Source organism: Chamaea fasciata, unplaced genomic scaffold (assembly GCF_029207755.1).
Source record: "Chamaea fasciata isolate MVZ Bird 193981 ecotype frontalis unplaced genomic scaffold, bChaFas1.0.hap1 SCAF_7, whole genome shotgun sequence".
Lineage (NCBI taxonomy): Eukaryota > Metazoa > Chordata > Aves > Passeriformes > Sylviidae > Chamaea > Chamaea fasciata.
The window spans coordinates 46,712,038-46,737,753 of record NW_027094092.1 but is presented as its reverse complement, the minus strand read 5'-3'; the positions used below and the strand labels follow the sequence as shown (position 1 = coordinate 46,737,753).

Below are 25,716 nucleotides of genomic sequence, written 5' to 3'. Positions count from 1 at the left end.
AACGGTTGCTAGGTTTGCTTTTTATCTACGGTATGTATTTATTTCAAACTGCTGTGTTTGCTTCCCCACTAAACTAGAAATGTATTTTTTCTGAATCTCCCCGCTTTCTTGATCACAATATTCTGACTCCTTTATAGACATCTTCTTTATAGCCTCCCCCTATTATGATAATTTTTCTATTCAATTTTTTCCTTTTATTCAGCCATTCATTTTCCACAGCTTTTTGAGGCACAAGTCAGAATACATGTCTTGGGAACAAGAAGACATAGTGAGTGTCCGTGTGTGTGTAGTATGGATTGTAACCCTGTTTGCACATATTGAGTATGGCCATATCTATATTATTCAGGCAAGCACAGACTTTCATTCTAGTGATAATCTTCATCATAGTAAAGTCTGAAGTTGTTAGTTTCCCTAATATAATTTTTTTGTTGTTCAGAAAATAGTTAGCTAGGAGTTTTAGAAGCTCCTTAGTACATAGGACCAATTTGTAAGTGTGACCTGAAGTTCTTCACAGTAACAATGCAATTTTCTTTCCCAAAATGATTATTAGGCAGTGAAAGAAAAAGTTACCTTGTTATTTATTCCTGAGTGCTGTGCAAGAAAGTAGCTCTCTGTGGTAAACCCAGTTTCAGCTTACTCCTCTTGCATTGATCTATGTGTAGTTACTTTCCTAGGAATATGAAAGTTTAAAACTGTATTCAACACTCCATCTCATCATTTATTACTCAATTCCTGGTGGGCAAAATTTTCTATCAGGGCTAGGTCCTTTATTATTTACAGGAACTAAAGGGGCCTAAACTTTTTAACTCAGTCAATAACAGACTCTCCTGATGCCTGAAGATATTCCTTTCTGGACACAAACTTTCAAACTAGTAGAAATGGAGAGAAGGAATTGAGGTGTGACCTGACAGACTTGCTTTCTAACTCATTACTCCAAGAAAAATAAACAGAACGTTTCTTTTTTTCCCAACTACTTTCCAGCATGGGAAGTTGCTCTCAATGCCCAACCTTTTTTTCTGGAATGACTGGGGTAGAAATGTTTGAAAAAATAAAATCCCCTTGCCAAACATAATGAGAATTGGGTTAAAACCTGACAAGTGGGCACTATTGTTGCACGGAGCATTATTCAGACTGGCATCAAAATAACACAAGGCCTATTAAAAGAAGCTGAGCCCAAATTTTTCATAAAGCAAACCATGTAAACAGAAATCTGATTAAGTTCTTGTTTTCAATTCACACACACACACACACACAAAAACCCAAACAAACAAAAAAAACCACCCAAAACCCAAAAAACACACAACTGCAGTGAGCAGTGTGGTCTCTATTTAATCTGATGGCCACAAGAGGGTACAATTTGTAAATGGTATGTGAATATAATGGTCCGACAGGATTTTCTCTAAGTGACATCAATCTTTTTTGAAGTCACAAAAATCCATCTCCAGGCTGGCCTGAGGGAAATTTTGGCACAGCACCTGCCCAGGAACATCCCCTCAAGAGCTGCCCAGGCCACCAGGTGAAGGCAACGAGTATCTTTCTGTGCACATGCTGTATAGTGGTTCCCCTTCAGCCAGGCCCACAATCCACAGTTCCCAGACATCTGAATCTCTTCAAACCCGTTGCTGCTTTAGCCAAGAACACTATGCTGAGAACAACCAGCACAACATACTTTCAGCTATGTCACAGGCACCCAAACAACACTCTCGAAGGCTCTTGTATTCTTAACGAGCCCTTGGGCATCAGAGCAAAGGCCAAATGGCTTGGTCTGGGCACATCAGGAATCACAGAATATTCTGATTTGGAAGAGACCCATCAGGATGATCGAGTCCAACTCCTGGCCCTGCACAGGACACCCCGAGAGTCACAGCCTGTGCCTGAGAGCGTTGCCCAAACACCTCTTGAACTCTGTCAGGCTGCTGCTGTGACCCTGGGGAACTTGTTCAGGAAACTGCGTATCAATCCTGCAACCAAACACTGTCTTTCTGACAGGGCAAACAAAATAGAAGATGGACAAAGGAAAACAGAGCTTGACTAGAGGCTTCCTTGTGATACATAATTAATGCTGGTGAAAGCTGCAAATCTGTGGTTTTGACTCAAACCCCCCTCAATAAAACTCACTTTGATAAATGAGTACCAGGGCTTGTTCAAAAGTATACAACAGAGTACATATTGCAGTGAGCTCCCAGGCACACTGTGTATCTAGAAGGTACTGTGAAATGGATTCTCTTCTGCAGTGCTGCTAGTGGGGTCCAAAACGCACCAGTGTTTTCACATACTTTAGGGAAACCTGTCAAACATATGCTCAGGTGTTGGCAGCAGTGGCAGAAGCAGAGCCTCGACAGCTTGTTTGTTATTGACATTCTTTGATCCCATCTATGACTGCAGAGATCCAACAGATATTCAACCAAAAGCTGTTTAACTTTGGTATCACTCGGCAAGGTGTGACAGGAAGGGAAAAAAAATGAAAAAGGAAAAGCAAAGCAAAGCAAAGCAAAGCACAAAGCCAGGGTCCGCCGGCGCCTGCCCCAGGCCCGCGGTAACGGCGCGGCCACGGCCGCATGCGCGTCCCCGGCCCGGGGCCGCTGGCCCTTTAAATGCCGGCGGGCGGCCCGTGCCGCCTCTGGCTGGGAGACCCCGCGCCTCCAGTGAGAGGTGAAACCAAGATGGCGGCCGTGCAGTGACTGAGGTGGAGCCGGGGCCGGAGGGAGCCGGGCCGCACCAGCCGCTGCCGATCGCCCCCTCCCTCCGCAGGGCACAGCGTTTCTCTGCCGGCCGGGCCGCCGAACGCCTGGAAGCGCAGCCACGTCGCAAGGCGCGCTGGGGAGTCGGGACTGAGACGCCGCAGCACCGGGAGGAGGAGGAGGAGGAGGAGGAAGAAGAACATGGCGGCGGAGCCAGGCTGGGAGTGAAGCCGCCGCCTGCGACCGGAGCCCATGGGGAAGACGGGACGCTGAGCTCGGCTGGCCGTTTACCCGTCCCGGGACGGGCAGTGTCCGCAGGGCCCGGGCAGCCCGGGCGGGAAGGAGGGCGGCTCCTTGGAGCCCCGCGCTGACGGACGGCGAGCGAGGGGCTTCGGGCCTGGGCAGCTGCTGCACAATAGAGCCGGGCTACAGGCCAGGGCGAGCGGCCCCTCTCCCGCCTGTCTCCCTTCCTCTGATTCCCTCCGGCCTCACCAGCCTCCCCCCCGTTTTCCACGGCAGGGCTCCGGCTTCCAGGAACGCCTGCTTCTGTCACGCTGGGCCGGCTGCAGTCCGCCGCTGCTTCTACTACCGTGGATCCCCTTCTCCTCCGGGATCCCGTCTTCACCGCTTCTCCTGCCTGCCCTTCGCCCTGCAAAGAGCCTCTCTCCTTTCTGCGGCTCTCCCTGCCTAGGCTTATTTGCCTTTTGTGCAGCGTCTGACTGTACCTGAAGGAGCAGCTCCCCTTTTCACATCTTCACCTCTTGTTTCCCCCTCTTCCCCAACCCTCCGTTACCCCCGATAATGAGGATCCCGTTGGGGCGCTGAAGAGGAGTAAGAAGAGCCTGCTTGGCGTGCCCGTGTGGGGCTGCTCCCTTCTTTCCCGCTGCCCTTCCCCGAGGGGGGCCCGGCCCCCGAGCAGCCTTGCGCTCCCCCGGCGATTGCGCGGTGCGGCCGGCGGCAGGATGACGGACACCCGGCGGAGGGTGAAGGTTTACACGCTCAATGAGGACCGCCAGTGGGATGATCGAGGCACGGGGCATGTGTCCTCTTGCTACGTGGAGAGGCTCAAGGGCATGTCCCTGCTAGTCAGGGCAGAGAGTGATGGTAAGTGTGTACGGCTGAAGGTACGGTCTTTCCTCGTCCTACCCAGAAAAGGAACTGGGTGTAGCTTTGTGTCTGGTGCCTTCATGTTTTGCTGCAGGATTCAAATGGTGTTCCTAAAAGCGGGTAGGCGCTAAGCAGGGCTCATTCGCCCTAGGCCAAGTGAAAAAAACAGGATTGCCATCAAGTGCAGGCATAGTAGCACTTAATGAATACACGGTGTTGCATGCAAGATGCCTTCGGGTCTCGTTGTGAGTCTTGCGTGGGTTTGGATATCTACTGGTCTGGTTTCAGAACTGATCGCTGGATGTTTCTGGAAGCGATCCCCTCATGAAAGTTACTCAAAACTTAGATTTTTAGTATTTGTTTATAGAAGGTCGTTGGATGGCTAACACCTTTCTGCTTCCACCTGCTCTTTGCCTTGGTAGCTTTTAGAGTTATGTAAGACATTCTAACAGCTATCAGCGGTTTTCAAAGCACGGTTATGGTAGTAAAGACAGTGTAATAGACAGAACAGCATTTTCAGAGATGCTTTTTTTTTTTTTAATGGAATGGAAATTCTCAGTCCTTCAGCAGTTCTAGTTCTTCCTGAAGATAAATTTAAAATGATGGATTATCAACTTCTTTCACGTTTTTCTGGCAACATGTGTCAGTATTATATGTTAAGTAGTAATATTTAGCCCTGTAGCTACATGTTTGGGCTAGTCTTGGCTGTTGGTTAAGTGAGTTCACGACTCCTGTGGTCAGAGATTCTAAAATGTGTACTTCAAACTTGTACCATTTTACTTTTAAAGTCTGTCAGTGCATGACTTACTACTTCATCAGATGTATAGCTACTGTATTTAGTGACATGTAGATCTAGTTGTAGCTTTTGACTGTCAACAGACCTTGTAATTTTATTTGTTAAGCTTTTTTATTGTTGGAAGTAGGATGAGAAGCAACTTGAGAATCATTGATCCTTACTTTCTGAGAAAGTTCTGCTAAACTGTACAATATGTAATCTCTACAGCAGAGATCATAACCTGATATGGAGGAATCACTCATCTAAGCAGGATTTTGGTAATTGAGCTTCTGATAAGCCCCCAGAGAGGTCTTGTAGTTTCTTGATTATACTTTAAAAGGTTAAACTGACACCTGATTTTTATTTATTTTACAATGAGGAAGATGCATTTAAACCTTGAGCAGCTTCACAGTGCAAGGGAAAACATTCCAAATGGAAATAAAATTTTAAATAATAGTTTAATTTCAACATGAAGAGGGGATTAAAAAGATCACTAAATTTTTAGGCTAATTTTCACAGTATGTTTTGTCCTGGAAACTGTCCTGGCTGCCTGCATGGCTGTTGGGGTCAGGTTTAAAAAGTGTTATGTCTCCTGTGCATGAAAATTTTTCCGTTTTTTTGTTTGGGGTTTTTTGTTTGTTTGTTTGTTTGTTTTTCATTTGTTTTCTTTTTAATTCTTTTTAGAAAATAAAATAACTGCAGTTCTAAGGTGCTTGTGAAGAAATAGCTCATCTGAACTAAAATCCATTTATGAACTTTCAGTGGGACATGTGTGCTTCAGAGTGATTAGAGCCTGAGTTGAGCTCACTTGTAAATGAATATCTATAAGAAGAAAGATAAAAATTGGTATAAAAACTAAAATTAAGTCATTGCTTTGTCTTGCATAGCTAATATACTCTAATCAAAGCAGAACTGGCTCAGAGTTACTAATTGCACCTAATACACAGATGTTTATTTGGCAGCATATTCACTTTAGACCTCTCTCAAACTGTGGACTTTGTACTTCACAGTATTGAATAATACACAGAGTTAAAGTTCTTAATATAGTAGGTAGTATCAGTCCTGGGTAAATGTGCACTCTATTAATAGGCTAGTTTTTCTAACTTGCTTGTGTAAACATCTCATAAAATTTGATTTATATTCTGTTTACTCCCAGTGTCTGTTGTTTGTGGGCTACTTCTGAAGGCAGAGTCATTTTTACATATGAGCAAATGATTTGGAGAAAAGTAATGCCATACTTGTGTTTTATATACTGTACAATTCGTGTTTCCTTGCATGCTTTTTTAACTAAATGAAATAGTTGACTGTGATTTTTAACTTTTTCCCAGTTAACAAAGACACACAAGTGGTAGGAACCGACCTATACACCATTTGCCTCCATTGCATTCTTGTATTGTCTTTCTTTGTCAGCTCCTCCTCTTTCCACAATGAAACTTCTTCCTTCCTGCGTTTCTAAAGCAGCTTTTCCTAGACTTTGAGCTGAGCTTCACCCTGTGCATGTTCCAATGACCTACTGCAGGAGGCTGACAGAAAAGCTCGGCATCCGCCTCAAGGTGAAGGCTCCATTTCCTGAGCAGGGGAGGGCCTGGGGATGTCAGCAGTAGGTCCTTACATGTGTGGGAAATTCCCACTCCTGTTCAAGGGCCACTTTGGCTGTGCACAGACCAACAGCAGAATTTCCAGTGGTTTCTCTGGCTGCCCATGTGGGCTGGCACAAGGTCCGCTCTTTGGATTTTGCAGCTGTGACTTGGTGCAGTAGGCTGCTTTACAAGTGGTTGAGATTTTATAGCACAGCCAGAGTGTTCAGATAAGGGAATTACAATAAGTATACCATGTCCAGCGTAAGCTGTCATTGGGAATTGGAGGAATAAGAACTGGGTAAAAGGGGTTTTTATCTGTAGGAGTGGTTTTTTAACTTGTGCAGGTGTTTAACACCATCATAAAAGAAAATAATTTAGAGTAGATGGGTGAGTCGTGTTGCTAGCTGCATGTCTAATGTTGCCAGGCACTAAACTGTTAAGAGTCATTGCAGACAATGTGGAATAATCAATTTTAGAGCAGAAATATCATAAACTGCTTTCATATCAGGTATATTATGTTTTGAAGCATGAAATTGTAATTTTTTTACACTTTGAAAGCTATTCGCTTTTTTTTATTTAAAACCCTGAAAAGTTTCTCTGTGTGATTCCTATTTGTAATGTATTCTACTTGGAATTGCAGCAGAGCAAGAGTGAAATACTTTATTAAAAATTATCACCTACAGTGTGAGTTTCTGTGTGTAATCAGAAGCCTTTGATTTCTTACCCATTTCTGACATGGTATTTTAGGCCACTGTGGCCTACCTTATTCTTAAAATGTTTTTCTGCTTCTTGGGGTTTACTGTGTGGTTTCAGATCACCTTCTTTTTGTTCTGAGCCCCGATGACTGAAACGGCCTCTGAAGTGAACATTTCTATTCAATTAATTTGTGTTAATTTGAAAGCTTAAACCTTTAATTAAAACTTCCTGGTCCTGTATGTAAACGTTTTGATAAGTGGATGTTAAGCCTCCATTGCAGGCCATATTTGTGAGCTCTCTTTTAGGAACTCTCATAATTTTCACTCAGAAGTTGCAGTTTGGTGCTTCTGAAGTGTGTGTGTTAGTAACTTCTGCCACAGGGCCAGCGCCTGCCGTTGCTGTTTCTGCACTGCAGGGATCAGTAAACCTGTACAACAAGCAGGCTTAGGCAAAACTTGCCTTAAGTTTCTTTTACCTTGTTCAAACTCAAAGGACTGATTTTACTGGCTTGTTTTTAGGCAAGCAGTGCAGTATTTATTTTAGATCAGAATGAAAAAAGCGTGGGGGAAGATGACTTGGGTGTTTTGTTTTGTTTCTTTTCTCATGGTTCTCCACTTTGCTTTATATTTGGGTTTAACCCTCCAGAAGTGTCCTAGACTGAGGAATATTCTCTTGGAATTGTAGAACACTTTACTGGCCCCAGTTTCAACTGTTTCTTGAGTTTCTGAGGATTAGCTTCTCTGATTCACTTGCAGCAGAACTTAAACCTCTGTGTGCATCTTGCAAGAAATAGCTCTTGAATTGAAACTTTCATTGAAATGTAAACATGTTTATCCTGGTGAGGGGTAATGAGCAGCACTCTTTTTTTCTGCTTTTGAGTCAGGCTCCATGTAACAGTTTGGTGGGAGAGCAGCAGTGTTCCACATTAACTGGTCTCTTCCATATGCATATTTGTAAACAAAGCTGCAAATTTGCTGTTTAAGACTGTTGAATTGGGATGTTTGATGTCTCTAAATAGAATTGAAAGTAGCATCGAATATGTGTATGTAATCTCTTTTGAGCAAGTCTTTCCCTATACACACATTCCTTGTGCAGCACAGAACGGTGTTTTCTGCTACCAAAACCCCAGCTGTGCTGTGTTGCATTACAGTGGCAGGTAACAGAATTCTGCAAGTCAGGGGTTTTTCTTTTTGTAGGTAGTTTCAGATACTGTTTTTTGGCTCCAGTGTTTTGTAGCTCCCGTTACAAATTCATTTAAGGCTGTAATTTAAAAAATAACTAGACCTGCATAATTTTGGAGCATTTACTAAAAACATAGCTTGCATTAGGATGAGTTTTCAGGTCTTACCTAACTTTGAATAGAGTCATTGGGTCCATGAAGATAAAATTCTGTTGGTGTGTTTTTATGAAGTAGACTGGATAACATTTTCTAGGGTAGTACCAATGGAAAAACACCTACATAGAATGTAATGCTTATGACAAAAGCATCTCAAACAAGTGATAATGACTTTGAATGCAGGTTTATTTGTGGTGTGTTGTATTTCTGTAACCTTTTTCTAAAGAATATATCTGTTTCAGATGTCTGTTACTGCTGCCTGGTTTCCACATGCAAGTAACAAAGACTTAACATTGCCTCACACTAGGAGGAGGCCTGATCTTGTAAAAATTAGTGTGTGAAATAAACTCCCTGAACTAACTAATAGATTAGTCACTGGTCGTTGACTTGTTGAACCCTTTTTGGGGTAGTTATTGCACAAATGGAGCAATCTATTCTCCAGAAGGATGGATTTGGGGCAGTTATTGGTTATAGAGCACAACTTACTCTTCAGTATGTTTCTATCTCCAGATCAATATTTTTCTAGTTAATTGTCCAAAATGATGAGGAGTAAGTTGAACCATGTGATGGTGAGAAGCAATTCAAGCCTTAAAAAGCTTGATTTGTCTTTCCTGCAAGCATCAGGTTTAGTAGAGAAGAAATGCTCTTTTTTGATAAGTCTAGTAAAGAAGTCATTCTCTGTTGTCTGCTTCTAGCTTGGAACATGAAGTGTCTGCATTCAGTTGTTTTCATTTTTTTAAAATAGTATTTTGTCAAACATAGCATTCAAGTTAGGTATGATATTCTTCTAATTCTGGGATTTCCATGTCTATAAGTCTGTGTTCAGCCATTAAAATATGATGATGAAATTATCAATTACTTTTGATTCTTAGAAGTTTTTAGGTCATACTTCTGGTATTAAATTTTTCTAGACAGTAACGACTTCATGGAAATTTGTCAGCCAATTTAATGGCACAAATAATATCCTAAAACTTCAAATAGTAGAAGCTGGGACTTTGAAAGCACAACTGACTCTGTGTATCTGATGGTTGTAATGGAAAAGGAAATGCTGGTTTTAGATGATCATTATGCAAACCCAAAATTCAAAGCTCAAGACTATGGCCACAGTATGAGCAATGTATTGGATTTGTCTGTAAACCTCATCTGAGATGTTTTCCTTCTCTGTCTTGCTCTATGGTTTGTGATAATTTTTTTCTTTAGTTGTGCAGTCACACTTAAGCAAATGAGGTGCTTTGGTAACAGAGCTGGTGCATGTCAGAAAACTGGAAAAACTCAAAAAAACCCCTGAATAGTGTATTTGGGCTTGAGGCAGGAGAACTTTTTCTGTGTGTCTTGTTTTCCCTTGAGGGGTATTTACTTCAGTTTTGTTGTTGGATTGTATCTGAATTTGTAAACAGCTTTTACTCCAGGAGCAGTTGAGACAGGATGAGAGCTTCTCAAGCTAACTTCATTAGAGAAGGCTGCCTCTTGTAGAGCAACAGACAGAAATTAGCAACAAGCAGCCTTCACAGGTACATTAATTTGAAAAAAATACTTAAATGTATCACATACATAGTATGTTTGATCATCAAATGATGATCACATACATAGTAAGCTGATGGATATAAAAATCATTGGTAAAGCTTCTAAATTTGTCAAGTAGTAGCAATTCGTCTTTCTTATCAGACAATGGAATGTTCTGATATTTCTGTAATTCTTTAATGATACACCACTTGTACAGCAGATGAAGTTCTGTGATCTGGTTCTTCAGGCTCTTCCTCACATCCCCCAACCCAACATCTTCATCAGTGTCAGCCAGAGGGATCCAGTGCATTGTGAGCACTGCAAGCTGCAGTGCTGTGGTTGGCATGCCTGAGGGACAGGACACCATCCCCATGGAGCTGCACAAGCCCCAGACGGCCCTTGGGAACCTCCTGAGGTGCTGCGGCTGGGTCAGGACAGCCCCTGGTGTCAGTCCAGGCTGGGGGATGAGCAGATGGAGAGCAGCCCATGTTTTAGTCATACATTTGCCTTAGAACTATGGTGATGGAACTGAGAAGTTAACACTTTTCTTAACCCCTAAATGTAAGCAGGTAAGTAAATGGAAAATGCCACTTTAAATGGGTGCTTGCAGCCTTACCTTTTAATTTTATGATTGACAGTGCAAGTTAATTTATCAGTATTTCTTTGTGTAAGCTGAGTGAAGCTCTGCAGATGTGTAAATTTAAGTCATGCACTGGCATTAGTGCAGCTGAGTAGCAAGGTGGATGGGGGAAATGTTTGGTCCAAGAAGAAAATCGGTGTTAAAAGTTGTTTTTGCATAGATCAACACTTCAGATTGTTTAAATGTGACACAAGAATGCTAACATGCAAAAGGAGGGGAAAGGAGACAGAGACATGAGAATGGAATTGCTGTTCTGTGTCTTACATCAGTAAAACCTGCTGTGAAACCATTGTTCCTGAGTTTATTGTGTGAAGTTTTCTGGTATTAGCAGAATTTCTGGTATTATTCTGGTACTGCTCTAAGCATTAATTTCTAGATATGCTTCCCAGGAAAATAAGTGTTTTAGCTAACCTTTAGGAACAAATACCACATGATTAGAATTTTCACACAAACAACCAGAGGTAATCTCTGAAATGCAATTTGCTGACTTGCAGACTTCATCATGTCTAAAAATTTTCTGTGGGAAAAACATTACTTAGAATATGAAAGATTTAAAATTCAGTCCTCAGAGCATTATTCTGTCCTGTGTGAACCATGTCTCTGAGGGACAAATGAAATACAAAGCTCAAGGGTAGGGATTAAGAGACTTACTGTTACTCAAGGAAAGAGTGATCAGAAAATTCATGTAGAGATGGAAATTTTAGCACACTTATAAATAAGTGGAACTTTTTTCTTCTAGGCTCTCTTCTTTTGGAGTCCAAAATTAATCCGAACACTGCGTACCAGAAGCAACAGGTAAACATACTTTTCTTCTCATGTTTAAAGGCAGAGACAGCCAACAGTGGAGCAAAACAGTAAATTTTTTGCCTCTATTACAAATTATATTTTATGTTCTTGTGCCAAAAATAGGTGATATAGTTTGCACCAGTTTTGTGCATTACACGATCATGTGTTATTCCTCTGCACTTTTGGTGAAGTTACACAGATAAATTGCACTCTGTTTTGCTGCAAAAATGGCTTTGGAAAAGACAGTCAAAACATAGTTGGGAAAATCACAAAATAGCTGAGGTTCTGAGGGTCATAGTATCTGAAATTTAGTATCATCTGGCTTTTTTCTTCTTTATATTTCAGATGCTATAACTTTAAATGTATTTTTACTCAAGGAAAGACTAAAAGGCTTTAAAGCTATTTACATGTTAACCTTTGTCTTTTACTTGGAAGGTGGGTATGGGTTACTACTGCTCCAAAGCATTCTCTGTCCATAAAAGCAGCTTCTCACCTTCAGTTTGCACATTGCTTCAGTTATTTAAGCCATACGTTGTGAGCCCCTAAAGAATGCTCCTGAGATGGGTGAGAAGTGAGCTGTGTAGGTTTTGTGCTTTATTTGCTATGCTTGTTTCATGGATGCTGGGAATTGCCCTTACAGGTTTAAAGATGCTGAACCAGATTGTATTTTGTTGCCTGTTTGGTCAGGTCAGACTTGTTAAAATCTTGTCAGGTACAGTTAATATATTAAAACACTCTTCAGTCTTTCAGCTTGAATAGTTTATTACAGGCATGGACATACTGTTGTTTTGTTTACAGGCAGTCCCAGTAGTTGTGTCTCTGCAGCTGTTCGTAGGATTGTTTTTTGGACTGAATGGGGAGAACCAGTATGGGCTAAAAATACCCTTCCTTGAAAAATTTAACCTGTATCTGTCTCTTGGTATAATGCACTGTATAAGCAGCCCATACTGAACAACTGATAAGGCAAGTGTGGATTTGGAGAATCAATTCCAGGGATTAAGGACAAAACCAGCAAAAATGCTAAGCAGACTAAATTTTAGCTGTAATCCTGACTAGCTTGAGGTCATGGTTCTGTGATACAGTAACTTGAGCTTTAGAACTCCTGAAGTGACACTGAATATTTCACAGCTCTATGGCATAAAGTACTGATCTGGTGTAAACTTGCTTTGCTGGTTTAATTCAGTTAAAGAGCACTGAAAGGGTGAGCTTTGTGTCTATAGGCTTTATCCCACATCAGACATAAAACCTACTTCAGGTGGGCAGAAAATTGCAAGATTGGTGCAAACCACCACACATGCCAGTCAGTGTAACAGCATTTCCTAGTCTGAGTCAGACATACATTGTAATCTAGTGCTGCATAAATCATACTGGTCATTGTGAAAACATGGTTAGAGAAATAAAAATAACTGACATGAATCTGTCCCATTTGAGCACACTGTACATTATCTGTGCTGGAGAAGTGTTGTTTTTAAAGCTTTCAAATGCTGCGTAGACAGAAATTTGTATTTGCAGGTGGTTTGTTCATATTATTTAAGCAAACCAGTTTCTTATGTAGATTGAATATGGGGCTCCACTCCCAGCCTTAGAAATACCAAATGCTTCTTGGTGTGTCTAATAAATCTGCTCTGTAGCCTGTTTTCTTTCATGTGAGGCTGGCTTATTCTTTCCCTTAGTAAAAGGCAAGTTCAGAGTTTAAACCTGATTCCATATGAGCTAAACTTGGAGCTCAGCAGCTGAAAGAACAAGTAGGTGTTTTTCCAGTTCTGTTCCTAAAACTCTGAATGGCTTAAGCTTACTAAACCACAAGAAAATCAACTTGGTACTTTAAATCCCTCTTCAAAAGCTGGTAACTCTCTATGCTGGCAGAACTTTCAAACCACCTTACACAAGATCCACTTGTGGAACTGAGATGGAAGGGTGAGTGAGATGTTTCTTTTTGCCTGCAGAAGGCCATTTAAGTCACCTCACTCAGTGTAATAGAATAGAAGATAGAAGAGAGATAGAAGACTTGCTTTTGAGGTTGGCTGCTGTTATTGCATTTACAATATTAAAAAAAAATCTCCCAGAAATCTAAATCTTAGAAGTTCAAAGTTGCTGTGTAGTGTTGTGATCTTATCAGGCTTTTATATCAGAATTTTGTTGTGAGGGTGAACCTCCATGATATTTTAAGGGACACATAGCAGCACATATGTTTTTGCTATGGCACAGCGTGCAGCTTGTGGGCACTTTGAATATCTAATGGAATAAATAGATGAGTTCTGACTTTTGTTAGGCTGACATGAGGCTTGAACGAAGAAACAGTCTTTTACTGGACTAACTGAAACAATCTGTGATTGGGAGCAAGGAGAGATAATGTGTACTAAGCTCTTGGGGAACCTTGCTGTGCCAGTTACTTTGGATTCTTCAACAAAAGTATAGATAGATACCTGTAGATACATTTGTGATAAACATGGAAGTCCTCCCACTGGTGAAACAACCTTCTACCTGTGCTGATCTGTTAGTGCTAGTGTGAAGTAGATGGTCTCATTAATTGTTGATATCAGAAATTATGCAGTCTCATGGTTTACATATGTGTGTTTTAATAACTGCGTAGCTTAGATAATTATTTATCAAAATACTGCTGTGAAGACCTGAGGACAAGTTTGCCTTGCTGCCTCTGTTCCCTTGGAAACTAAAGCCAACAAAACCAACCAAAACACCAAAAACAATACCCCAACAAAAACTATACCTGTTAGGCTGGACTTGTAGTATGATTTTGTCCTGATTGACTGCTTTATATTTCTTGGTGTTTGGTCTTGAAAGCAGTGGCTGCCCTTTGTGCTAGTAAATACAACTTTCTGCCTTTGGAGAGAAAGATTACTTGGGAGATCTTAAGTCCTGTTCAGGGATTCATTTTTCATACATCAACCTGAGGTACTTCAGTTTGCTGCATAGTCTAGTTCCCAGTCTTTCCAGACTTACCTGCCTCCTGGAGGTTTGAAATAATTCATTAAACATGAATTTCAGAGACAGTCTTTTGGCTACCTTTGCATTAGTCAAATAAATCAGTCTGTCACAATGAAGAGCTGTTTTCTGCCGTGTTCAAAAAGAGAGATAGGTTTGTGTATCTGGTTCTGCAACATAGAATTGCTACCAGTGGAAGTTCATTGATGCTCTGAACCATGCACTTCTGGCAAACTCGTCACTATTTATACTAGAACTAGAAGAAAGGAAGCCAAATGAGGAAAAATAGCTAGAAAGAAAACAACTTGAGAAATTAATGTCCTGTGGCTCAAAAAAAAAAAAAAAAGGAAGAAATAATATTTCTTATGTTAAAGTACTATTTTTAGGCAGAAGATTCTTCAGAAAAAGCAAAATTTGCACAGTACAGCCACATGAGCACCTGATTTTTATTCTTGTTTACAGCTCTATATTAAGTTTTGTTGGCATTTTTATTTTAAAGTGTTACATTAGTGGTCCTATAACTTTGTCATGGAATATTACTGGATTTAATTACTGGGTAAGTAGTAGTATTCACCTTAAAAGCGAATTTTGTTTAGTATCTGGAATTTAATTATACAAGGCATTGCTGGATCACATGTGGAACACTTAGTTTTTCTCTTCTGTTGTTGGCTGTTTTCTTAATATTCTAATAAAGGTAGAAGATATTGTGGGTTTGGGGGTTTAAGGCATTGAAATTTCAGAATGTTAATGACAAAGATGCTGTTCTTAAAAAAGAGATCCTTATTCAGAAAATGAATAATTGCACTAGTATATTAGGACAACACCTCTTCCTGTGCAGCTCTAAATGATTGAAAAACCCTCTATACACATAGTATTTATCTAGGGAGAAACCTGATACAGGTGTGGACTGGGGCATAGCTTTTCAGTATACCTTGGCAGTGCTTTAAAAATAGAACAGTAAAGACTTGTATCCTCAGCTTTTTTAGATGCATCCATGTGCATCCTGTAACACAGTGATGAAGTAAGTATATATTGCCTCCCTTTCTGATAAAAGAAGGACTTGAGTTATTTACAGCTTCCACCTACAGAGTCTTGCCTCTGCCCTGGAGGTGTCTTGTGTCCTTTGCTTTTGCAGTCTCTTTTTCAGTTCCTCACAAGAATAAAAAGCTAAAATTCATCCAGAGTACTATGTATTAACTATGTAACTTGAAGGTGGCCATCCTTCAATAATGGAGAGCAGACTGATTAATAAAAAAGCCAAGTTTTGAAAACATCCAAAAGCGCACTGACCGAATGCTTAAAGAAGATGAACTTCTTACCCTTGCTGTCATGACAAGCCAGCAGTGAAACTGTTTCAATAAAATTTGTGCATATTGTAGCTAAGATAGTAAGGAAAAGTGTGTGGATTTGTGAAGTAAGGGAATAAAAGAGAAGGGTGGGCTGCTCCTGGGTTTGGGGTGGGCTGGTTCATCCATTTGAACTTAACATGTTTCTTTTCCTTCATGTCTGTTTTCCTGTGTGTTCTGATTTTTCTACTGTTGCTGAGTATGGCCAGTAAGTCAAGTTTCTTCTGCAGAATTAATAAACTGATTTTATTCCATGTGATTCTTGGGAATGCAGCTACGAAATCACTTACCGAAAAATTGTGTGTGACTGTTGAGCTTTCACAGAAACTGGTAGAACACAATCTGAGTATGTCTTTGGCATGCTAATCAGTTTATTTAATAAATTGCTAGCGCATCCGCATAACCAGGTTCTGGGTGAAAAAGTGCTTGAAACCAAACACAGAATTGAAACTTTATATTACGTTATTACAGATATTACATATCCTGGTGTTTTTAGCTTGAAGATTCTGCCACGACCTACCACACTGACTCTATATTTAAATTAAAAAGTCTGGGTAGTGCAAGTAGTTTATTTCATAAAGAGAAACCTGGAATTATGAAGCTGTACTTTTGATTGCAAATATTTAGATAGTGAGATGCTGAAAGATGGGTTGGATGTCCAGGGAAGTGTCTGTGACTGTAAACAATCTAAGGAATTATATAAGGAACTAGCAATTAGGCAGTCCAACAGGGGAAGAAACAGCTTGGCTGTGTTGAGCCTTGTGTGGGCCAGGAAAGTGTTATAAGCCTGAACCATGCGAGGGCTAATAGGAAGAGATTCATTTACTTTTTAAAGCTGAAAGCAAGAACTTATGAAATACTTACCTAATTTAGGGCATCACTACTTGAGTGTAGATTCAATCTCATAGGGCTGCCATGAGAATGTTTTGGAGCTGTGGAGAAGATTTGTCCCTGGACATGAACAGTAGTGAGAGCCTATTGTCAAACAGTAACAGTTTTGTTAATTTAATCATAACAGAATCAAATCTTGAGTACTGGTTGCTCTGAAATTCTTCATGATGAAATCCCAGAGGTTGCTTTGGAGATCTGTGTGAGTGCTGTACAAGACACCTACTAATCAGCTTTCTAATAGTTAAATAAAACTGATTTCATGTCTAATAAAAGTTGACCTTGAGCAGGGGCTGTGGCAAGAACTTTAGACTGGTAGAGTGTATCAAAAACCTTTTACTCTTGTGGTAAGTCAGAAGCCTTTTTGCAATATTTTGAAAGAAATGAGAAGTCGTAGGGTCATAGATACTAAACCCTCTCCTTCAGTGGAGTGACTGCTGTTTCCTGGGTTAAATTGTTGCAGGTTAGCTTCTGAGGCATAAAGTCTCAAATAAAACTGTAGCACACTGAAGTGCCTCTGGAGAACCTCTGACTAACCAGAACTTGCTTGGTGTGGCCTTGATGCAGCCAGCAGAGAGAGAGAAGCAGCACAGGAATCACCGATTGTATTCTGAATTTTTGCCTCGGGTGGTGCCCTTAGAAGGACTGGAGTGTACAAAGCTAAAATTCCTCCACTGATAGAAATGATTGATACTTCCTTATGGGAATGTTAAGTACATAGGTCTCCTAAACCAAGGCCGTACTCAGAACTTTTGATTAATTAAAAAAATTCCTTATTTTGTGTGCACAGTCATAATGAGCACTATTGTAACAGAAACAAATTCATATAAATGGTCCTAAGGACACAGCAAATTTTGTATGAGCTAAGATAGTGCTGACATATCCAACTGGCACTACTGTCAAAGTATTTTTTTTTTGGAAAGCAGCGAATGATTTTTCAATCTTTGAATGAGATCATGAACTCTACATAAATAGCTTCTGATTATCATCCTGTTTAAAAAAGATCTTGCCAAGAACTGTGATGCATCTTGAGAATATGAGGAGCTAGAATGCTGAGCTTCTTGCAGAGAGCTCAGTGTAAGATCCTTCAATAATAAAACCTTTGTCCAGGTTTGTGACAGTTAACACAGTGTAGCTATGGTTCAATACTGCTGTTTCACATTTTAATTGTTTGCAAAGAACTAGATAAGAAATGCAACAAGGACATGTCTTTGATCCAGCTGAGCCAGAACTGCTGTTGTGAACCAATTGAAATTGAAAATTTTATGCTCATCAAGATGTAATGTGCAAGACTTATCTCCTTGCCTCTCTAACCAATAGCCACTATTACTAAGCATATTTATCCTTACTCCTGTTTTCTCTTTGAATGGAGGAGGCATTCTTAAGAAGTTTCAGTTGCTTTCTAGAGTTTCAAGAAATAATGTTTGACATTTGGAAGCAACAGATACTCCAGTTCCATAGCTGAGAGATTCAGAGTAGTTAGTGGACTCAGTTTACACTGAGGAAATGTCAGATAAAGCGTGTACAAAGATTTCTTTCAATAAAATAAACAAAAAGTAGACTGTCATTGATGTGTTCTTCTATCTTTAACTCCATCTAGAATTTCCTTCAGTCATTTCTTCATACATGTGTAAATCTTGTACTGTTCTTTTTTTTGATTATAAGCTTTGTAGGATTAACAAAATGAAATTACAGTCACATCTGTCTGCATTTAATACTGAATTTTAAAGTTAGACAAAACTGTATATTATGCAACAGAGTGAAGTGCCTTTTGTTTCATGTTTTCTTTTTAAAAGTCCTTTGATGCGAGAAGGGTTGTACAAACAAATACAGTTTACCAAAGACCCAGAGAGTAACAATTGATAGATTTCTGTTGAGGAACCATAATATATGAAACCCTTGTGTGATATGACAGCAGATACTAATAATTTCAAATTTTAATGCTGGCAATTGGAAACCATTTTCTAATACTGATAAACTGGAAGATGATTGTTCTGCTGCTCAATTGATTTTTTAAAGCTTTTTTGTTTTGTTTTGTTTTCCAAAGAAGAAACAACTAAAAAAAATCAGTCTGTATGGAGGCGTGAACTTCACGTTTAGTAGTAGATGATCTTGCCAAAGGGAAAAATTGCTATGCTATGGCCAAATACACATCTCTACATCTCTGCCTCTGGTTTTCAAAAGCAGGTTTAACTTTCTGGTTTTTCTTTCATTTTTCTCTGCCTGCCTGCCTTTCTCTGTCTTGATCTGTTGCTGGATTTTATTCAGAGAGCTTTTGTTTATTAAGCTTAAGCAGTTAATGTAAGTAGCACTGCCCTTACCAGTGTTCTTTTAGTCCTTTCCCCATTTGTTAGTTGTGTTCCTTATCAAGAGGAAAGTACATTTTGGCCTTTCGGAAATGACTTGCTTAAAAGTCTGACCACTTTTACCTGGATGGAAATATAATTAGATGGAACTGTTGCAAGTTCTGCTAGGGCCTACTTAAAATTTGGTGTTAGGGTTGTTTGGCTTTTTTAATTAAATGAGCACTACTCAGTGTGAAGATAAGGAGAGAGTGGCCTTGAACATTACTGCAGTAGAAATACAGTTGGAGAGATAAAAATGTATTAGAATTTGAAGCTGATATCTACACTTAATATGCAGCAAGGTACATACTGGTTTTAAAAGATGGTAAAGAAAAAGACCTTTCTTTTTTGAGCCCTTTAGTTTTCAGGTTTTTGTAAACTGGTTTGTGGTTTTTTTGGTTGTTTTTTTGTTTTTTTGGTTTTTTTGGGTTTTTTTTGTATTTTTGCTCTGTTGGAGTCAGCAGTACCAGGTGCTGTCAATCTGTTATTACCAGAGAATTTGCTCCATGACCTGTCTTGTAGAGAATAAACTATTAATTATGATTTTTTTCTTCCTTTTGTATTTTGGAGGTGGTCTTCCTAAATCCCTTTCTTCTGTGTACCACCTCTTCCTCAACCCTTTGGAAAAGGAAAAGGTAAACTATTTGCCATTTACAAGGTAAAGCCATTAGTACCTCTGAAGCAGTGTAGCTGCTCTGGTAATGGCAAATTGATTATATTGTATTGCTTGACAAACCCATTGGAGCTGGCTGATTGTGCTGTTTAGATTATAGTTTAGTTTAAGGTGTTTTCTAGTAAGTGCATACCAAAATCTAAATGTAAGGTTTCTTTTTGTCAGTATTCATTTTAATATCACTCTAAGCAAAATCTGTACTTAATGAAGTAGAAACTCTGTGTTTTAAGTATAAGAAAAATTCTTCTATCTCTTGTCCTAGTGAGTGAATGCATGGTTTAGCACTTTGCCTGAAATAAAACAGTTTCATGGAGCTATGTGTATTTACTGTGGCTATATTTCAGCTGTTACAGGAAGACAAAAGACTAACAATAAAACTTCATTCAGTACACGCAAACAGCATTGATTTTGTTTTCTTCTTTTAATGATTTAGTTTTATTTTCTATTTAGTTATTCTAAGAGTTATTTAGTATACTCTCTCTAAACTGCTTCATCAAATACTGTCAGTGCGTGACATTGCTGTTTGCAGCATCAGCTTCCACTTCCATATATTGGTTTTGCATGCAATGTGAGGGCTCTGATAAATTCTTCAGCTGTCCTAGTAAGTAGATGAGAACTTCAGTGTCTGGGAAGTGAACACAGACAGCTAAGCATGGTTTCAAGTAATTTCTAGAAATCTAGGACCAAACTTCCTTCCAGAATTGTAGTTTGGAATAAGTGAAACTCTCATGAGTGATTCTGTGTAGTGGGTGTGTGTAGTCCCAGGCAGTGAACTGTGCTGTTCCTCTTCTTTGAAGTTTGTAGCCATCTTGGGAATTGCTTTTGAACAGCTGTTCTGTGCATTAGCAGTGTCTTCTGGGGCCTACAAAAATGCAAAAATATATTGTAACTTTGATCCTACAGGAAAAGTACAGTTGTATGCAGTCCAGCTGAAACATTTAAAAAACCCCTAACATAAACCCCCACAAAACCTATTGCTTTTCTTACTGTATTTTATTAGAGAATGCATTGAGATAGGAGTGCATTTTCTAGGCCAAACTTCTTGAGATTTACAATATTACAGTCACATAAAGTAAGAATGAAAACTTCTGATATCTGTCTGGAACTTCTTTGTTCTAATTTATGCAGGAATGTTTTTAATCATATAAACATCAAATTTTTATGAATTGTGGTGGTCGCGTTTTTATTGTAATACTGTCCTGTCATGGTTAGGTGTCAGGCTGTTTTTATTATAAAATTTTACTCTTTAAACACTATTTAGGTTATTAAAGTCTGAAATATATTGCCTGAAAATACTCTTCCTCTCTTTAAAGGATACCTTGATTGTGTGGTCTGAAGCTGAAAATTATGATTTGGCACTTAGCTTTCAAGAAAAAGCAGGTTGTGATGAAATATGGGAAAAAATATGTCAGGTAAGTTTGATAACTGTAAGATTGAGACAACCTAATTCATCTTGATGTTTTTGTCCAAGACTTACACACTGTTCTGAGAGGTGAATTTGAACAACAGTAAATAGAAAGTAAAAACTACTGTTTCAGCCAGCTCTCCCAAATTTTGCATTTTTAAATTTGAAAACTTTCTCCTTCCTCCAGACATTTAATACAAACCAAATCTAAGTTTTGGGTACTTTTTAAGAGCATTTTCAGGTCTTTCTATTCAACATAAGTTTTTCGCTCTATTTTAGCCCAAGAAAGTATAGCTCAAAATGAGTGCTTAAAAAGTTTCCTAACAATTAATGTCATAATTGACTTTTTTCAGGGTAGCCATAAGGGCAGAGACTACCAATGAAGTTTTATTGTAGAGAGAAGGATTTATGTGAGCTCTTAGTGGGTTTTATAATGTATTTCTTATAGAATATACTGCAATATATAATGTTATATATAGTAAATATAATAAAACCATATTTTTATTTACATTTCTCTTTCTACATTTCTCATTCTTCTGTTTCAGGTGAGGGGAATTTTGAGTTTCTCTCAGAGGTTTTTTCCATGTAAATGTTTCCAAGCTGTGAAAGATTGATCTATTATTAGAAGATAGTTCCATCCCTGTATCATCACCTTAAAGATGTTTTAAGAAATCAAACAATGTATATGTAGCATGTATATGTTTTAACGTGTTTTACCACTACAACCAGATGACTGTATAATCACTGTATTAGTGTTGTTTGTGAATAACATTTGTTCAGGTATTAACTATTGACCCAAAAGAGTTTAGTCAATATATTCACTGATGTTAGTTCATTTTCTCACTTCTTGTTTGTGTTTTTTCTTCCAAGCATTACAACTTCTCTGTGCTGTATTATGTGGGATTTCTCTAAACTGCTCTAAATCTCTGCACTCTCTTTCTGTTCTCTACAAACATCTAGCTCTGTGTCTTGAAGTTTGTTCTCACTGATTTTAGAAACAAATCAAAAGAAATCTGGTTTCACAATTACATGTGTATAGATTATTCCATTTTTTAAGAAGGAGTCTTTTCAGCGGTTTACCACATATGTAAATAAGCACAGAAACATTTCCAAGAACCTTAGCAGTCAATGGCCCAAAAGCAAAGTGGGGAAAGGGGAAAGTTTTGTTCTTAGGAAACACCCAGATAAGAAGCCCAGTTTCCTCACCCTCATGTAAAGATCTAATATTTCTGTAGAAAAACCAGTGTCTTTACATCCTGTTTTGAGTCCGTGCTATTGTAGTTGTGTCAAGTGTACTTTATAGATCTTAAGCTTCCTCAGTCATTAAAACTTCTTCTGAAAGGAAAGCTTTGATACCATTTATAGAGAAAGTGGTTGCTGCTGTATAAGCAGAACAATATATGGGGTTTAGCAGCATGCTGAGTATCAGCTTGCTGTTAGAAGTGAAGCATTATTTCTCCCAGGGGTTTTTTGCCGATTTTCAAGATTAAAAACAACAGCACCTTCCACTGTTCTGCACAGCAGTGCTTCTCTGAATTTGACACATCAGATTCCAAGCAGATGCTAAAATTAAGATGTCATTAAAGCTGATACACTCTGGTGCCCAGGCATCTGTGCTTTTTTTTTACTAATTCATACTTTCCACAGTTTCCTCATATCTCTGGAGAGATCTTTGCAAATCCTGTGCATTATTTTTCTGACAGTCAGTTTTCCACTGTTCTTTTGTCAGTGTTGGTTTGAGCTTTTTTGTTCTTAAGAGAAGATTATGTGTCTCTGTTGTGTATTTAGAAAGTGCACAGTAACAGATTTTGACTTGCAGCTCTCCAGAACTGAAAACAACAGATAAATTAGCAAGACTGGCCTCTCTCCTCTGTTTGAGGTAGTGGAAGCCTTGAAAAGCATCAAGAGCAATTAATAGCCTATAGATAAGTGTTTAAAGCTATCACTAGAATAATGTAGTTCTGATTTGCATTTGAAAATCTGTCTGCAGAGAATAAAGACTGGAAACAAACAGCTTAGTTCAGTAGTCTATTAAGAAGTTGCCATCCGTATTAATAATGGCGAATTTCTGTTTTTATTTGAGGTATTCAGAAAATGCAGGGGTTTTCCTTATTCTTCTTCCCATTCTTAGAAAATAAATAAAGTTAAATGTCTAATGTAGAAACAGTTCTATAAAGCTTTCTATTTGAAGAAATCTTCTCATTATCTCTTATTTTCCAAGCCGGCTATAGTCAATGTCAGACTAGATTTACACTTCTGTTTCACCCAAACAAACAAAAAAAAAAAATGCATGATACTCAAATGATATTTTTTAGAAAAAGCATTCAAGTACCAGTAAAGTTAAACTCCACTTTTTGACACATGTTATTTTTCAGGTTCAAGGCAAAGACCCTTCTGTGGATATTACTCAGGATCTCGTTGATGAATCTGAGGAGGAGCGCTTTGATGATATGTCATCCCCAGGGCTAGAGCTGCCCTCCTGTGAGCTCAGCCGGCTGGAGGAGATCGCAGAACTCGTGGCATCCTCGCTGCCTTCGCCGCTGCGCCGTGAGAAACTGGCGCTAGCACTGGAAAATGAGGGCTACATTAAGAAGCTCTTAGAAATTTTTCACGTGTGCGAAGACTTGGAGAACATTGAAGGACTACACCACTTGTATGAAATTATTAAGGGAATTTTCCTTTTGAACAGAACTGCACTTTTTGAAGTCATGTTTTCCGAGGAATGTATAATGGATGTAATTGGATGCCTAGAATACGATCCGTCTTTATCACAGTCACGGAAACACAGGGAATTTCTGACTAAAACAGCAAAATTTAAAGAGGTGATACCTATATCTGATCCAGAGCTGAAGCAAAAAATACATCAGACATACAGAGTACAGTATATTCAAGATATGGTCCTACCCACTCCCTCAGTTTTTGAGGAAAATATGCTATCAACACTTCATTCTTTCATCTTTTTTAATAAGGTGGAAATAGTTGGCATGTTACAGGTAAGTTTCAAAAATTCATAGTCTCTTGTGCTTGGGCAAAGAAAGTTGGGTGATTATTCCTGGAAAGACTGAGGTTCTTCGGTGGAACCTTCACTGTTGTGATTCTGTAAGTGATTGTGGAGTGTGACAGAAAAGGCACAAAAAAGGATTTGAGTACTGAGTTGTCAGATACATGTTCTTCAATTTCTGGATTTGGACTAGATTCTCTGTAACTGATTTAAATGGAGCAAACATGTAGAATATTGAATGAGGTCCTTTGGAATGAATAGTACTGTTTGCACTTTGAGTCTTTGATTTTAATAGGAGTTTGGAGGGTTGTTGTTTTTGTGTTTTGGGACTTTTTAGTCACTAGACTTAGGGATATCTTTTGTCATGTTACCAAAAAAAAAATCACTTTGCCTAAATTTCATAATATAATCTCCTACCATGATGTAACTGTTGCTAATTTTGAAGTAAATTAAATTAGCTGTTTGGAAAGTACAGATTAAGAACATAAGAGCACTTTAGGTGCTTGAATGTTTTCTTAGTTTATCTTAATAAATCCCTAAATAATGGTGCTTGGTATTACCAGTTTTTCGTGAAATATGTTTTACTGCAAGTGTAAAGAGATTATTTGATGCTTTACATAGCTTATCAGTGTTTTAGGTGTTCTGCACCAACCCAAGAACTTTCTGAATGGTGTTAGAAGTTGGTGACACATCTCTGTAAGGGGAGCTTTCAGCTAACTCAGCGAAGTGTTATAGCATGTGTATTTTGGTTTGTAGGAGTTAATTATCATTATCTTGTTTCTCCCAGAGTTTAATAAATAAATGGTCACTGTGTTTGTAGGGGCTGCCTGATCTGTAGAAATGCACCAAGTTTTAGATGTTACTGATTACTTTAATCCTATTTATCTTCAGTTGGACTCTCAGGATGTACCCTGTATGATTTCATGGAAAATATATAGCAGAGAAGAGTGAAAATTCCTTTTGCAAGCTCCTAGAGCAAATGATTGTCAAAGCCAGGTATCTCAAATTTCCTCCATCACACTCAATTATCAGAATACTGATATTACTTAATCCACTCTCTTGAAACTTTAATCTGTCAGGTGAAACACCTCAGGCACCTTCAGTAGTACAAGGCCCCACCTTATGCCCAGGTGAACCAAACTATTCATGTGTGTCCTTGATTAACAAAGTCAGTTGCTTATCTGAAACAGTCAGAAGGCCTTAATCATTTTGGAGTTGCCAGTTTGAAGAAGTTTATGAGTCTGGCTTGGAGAGAATGTTGAAAACGATTCAGTTAAGGGGTCTCACCTGGAGCATCCAGTATGACTTGTCTCAAAAGTGGCTTGCCCTCTTTGCAAGGGTTGCTGAAAGCAAATCTCTGAAGATTATACATTTTGACTTGAGGAGGAGGAGGGGAAGAATTTTTCAGGAGTCTTGGTGACAGTGTCTGGTTCTGAGAGGGATCTTGAGCTTGGAAAAAGAAACTGGGCAAGGAAGAAGAGGGCCTGATCCTGCAAAATCATTAAGGATGTGTTTGCCTGAGTTTTGAGATAACTTTTTTGAGGACTGGAGACTGATGAGTTTCCTTTTTTCTGTCTCTTGCAACTTGTGTTAGGTGAATAGATGTAGGGTAGGTTTAAGTTAAAATATCAAAGTTTTATGTTGTTGCCAGACTTCTTAGTTGCAGTTTACAGTTGAAATCAAGGCTCAGATCTGATTCTGATTTGTTGTGTGACAGCAGATTTTTGAATGTTATCTTCACTGCTGTTCCCTGTGGTTGAGAATAAATATCCTTCATGTATGTTTTTGAGCCAGAAGAATTAACATTACATTTCAAAGTTAGATTAACATTTGGAATTGTTGAAGTGCTTTCCACAGCTTTGAGGAGTCCAGAATGAGAGCACATCAGAAAGATACTACACCCTGTGCTATGCTGCATTTCACAGAACAGCTTACTAGAAAGGAGGGAGAACTCCCTGAGTTAATAAGTAAGAATCTTGTCAGAAATAATTTGACATTGTTGATCAATTTT

The 25,716-nt window shown here is 39.0% G+C and overlaps 1 protein-coding gene across 1 annotated transcript in view; it reads left to right on the top strand.

Moving 5' to 3' along the window:
• Positions 1–2,658: 2,658 nt before the first annotated feature.
• Positions 2,659–25,716, top strand: part of PPP4R3A (protein phosphatase 4 regulatory subunit 3A) — a 41,986-nt gene continuing 18,928 nt past the window's right edge. The window contains exons 1-4 of the mRNA XM_066188671.1: positions 2,659–3,785; positions 11,058–11,113; positions 20,613–20,711; positions 23,080–23,697. Coding sequence (XP_066044768.1) covers positions 3,644–3,785; positions 11,058–11,113; positions 20,613–20,711; positions 23,080–23,697 — 915 coding nt within the window. The 5' untranslated portion in view covers positions 2,659–3,643. The remainder of the gene's footprint in view (positions 3,786–11,057; positions 11,114–20,612; positions 20,712–23,079; positions 23,698–25,716) is intronic.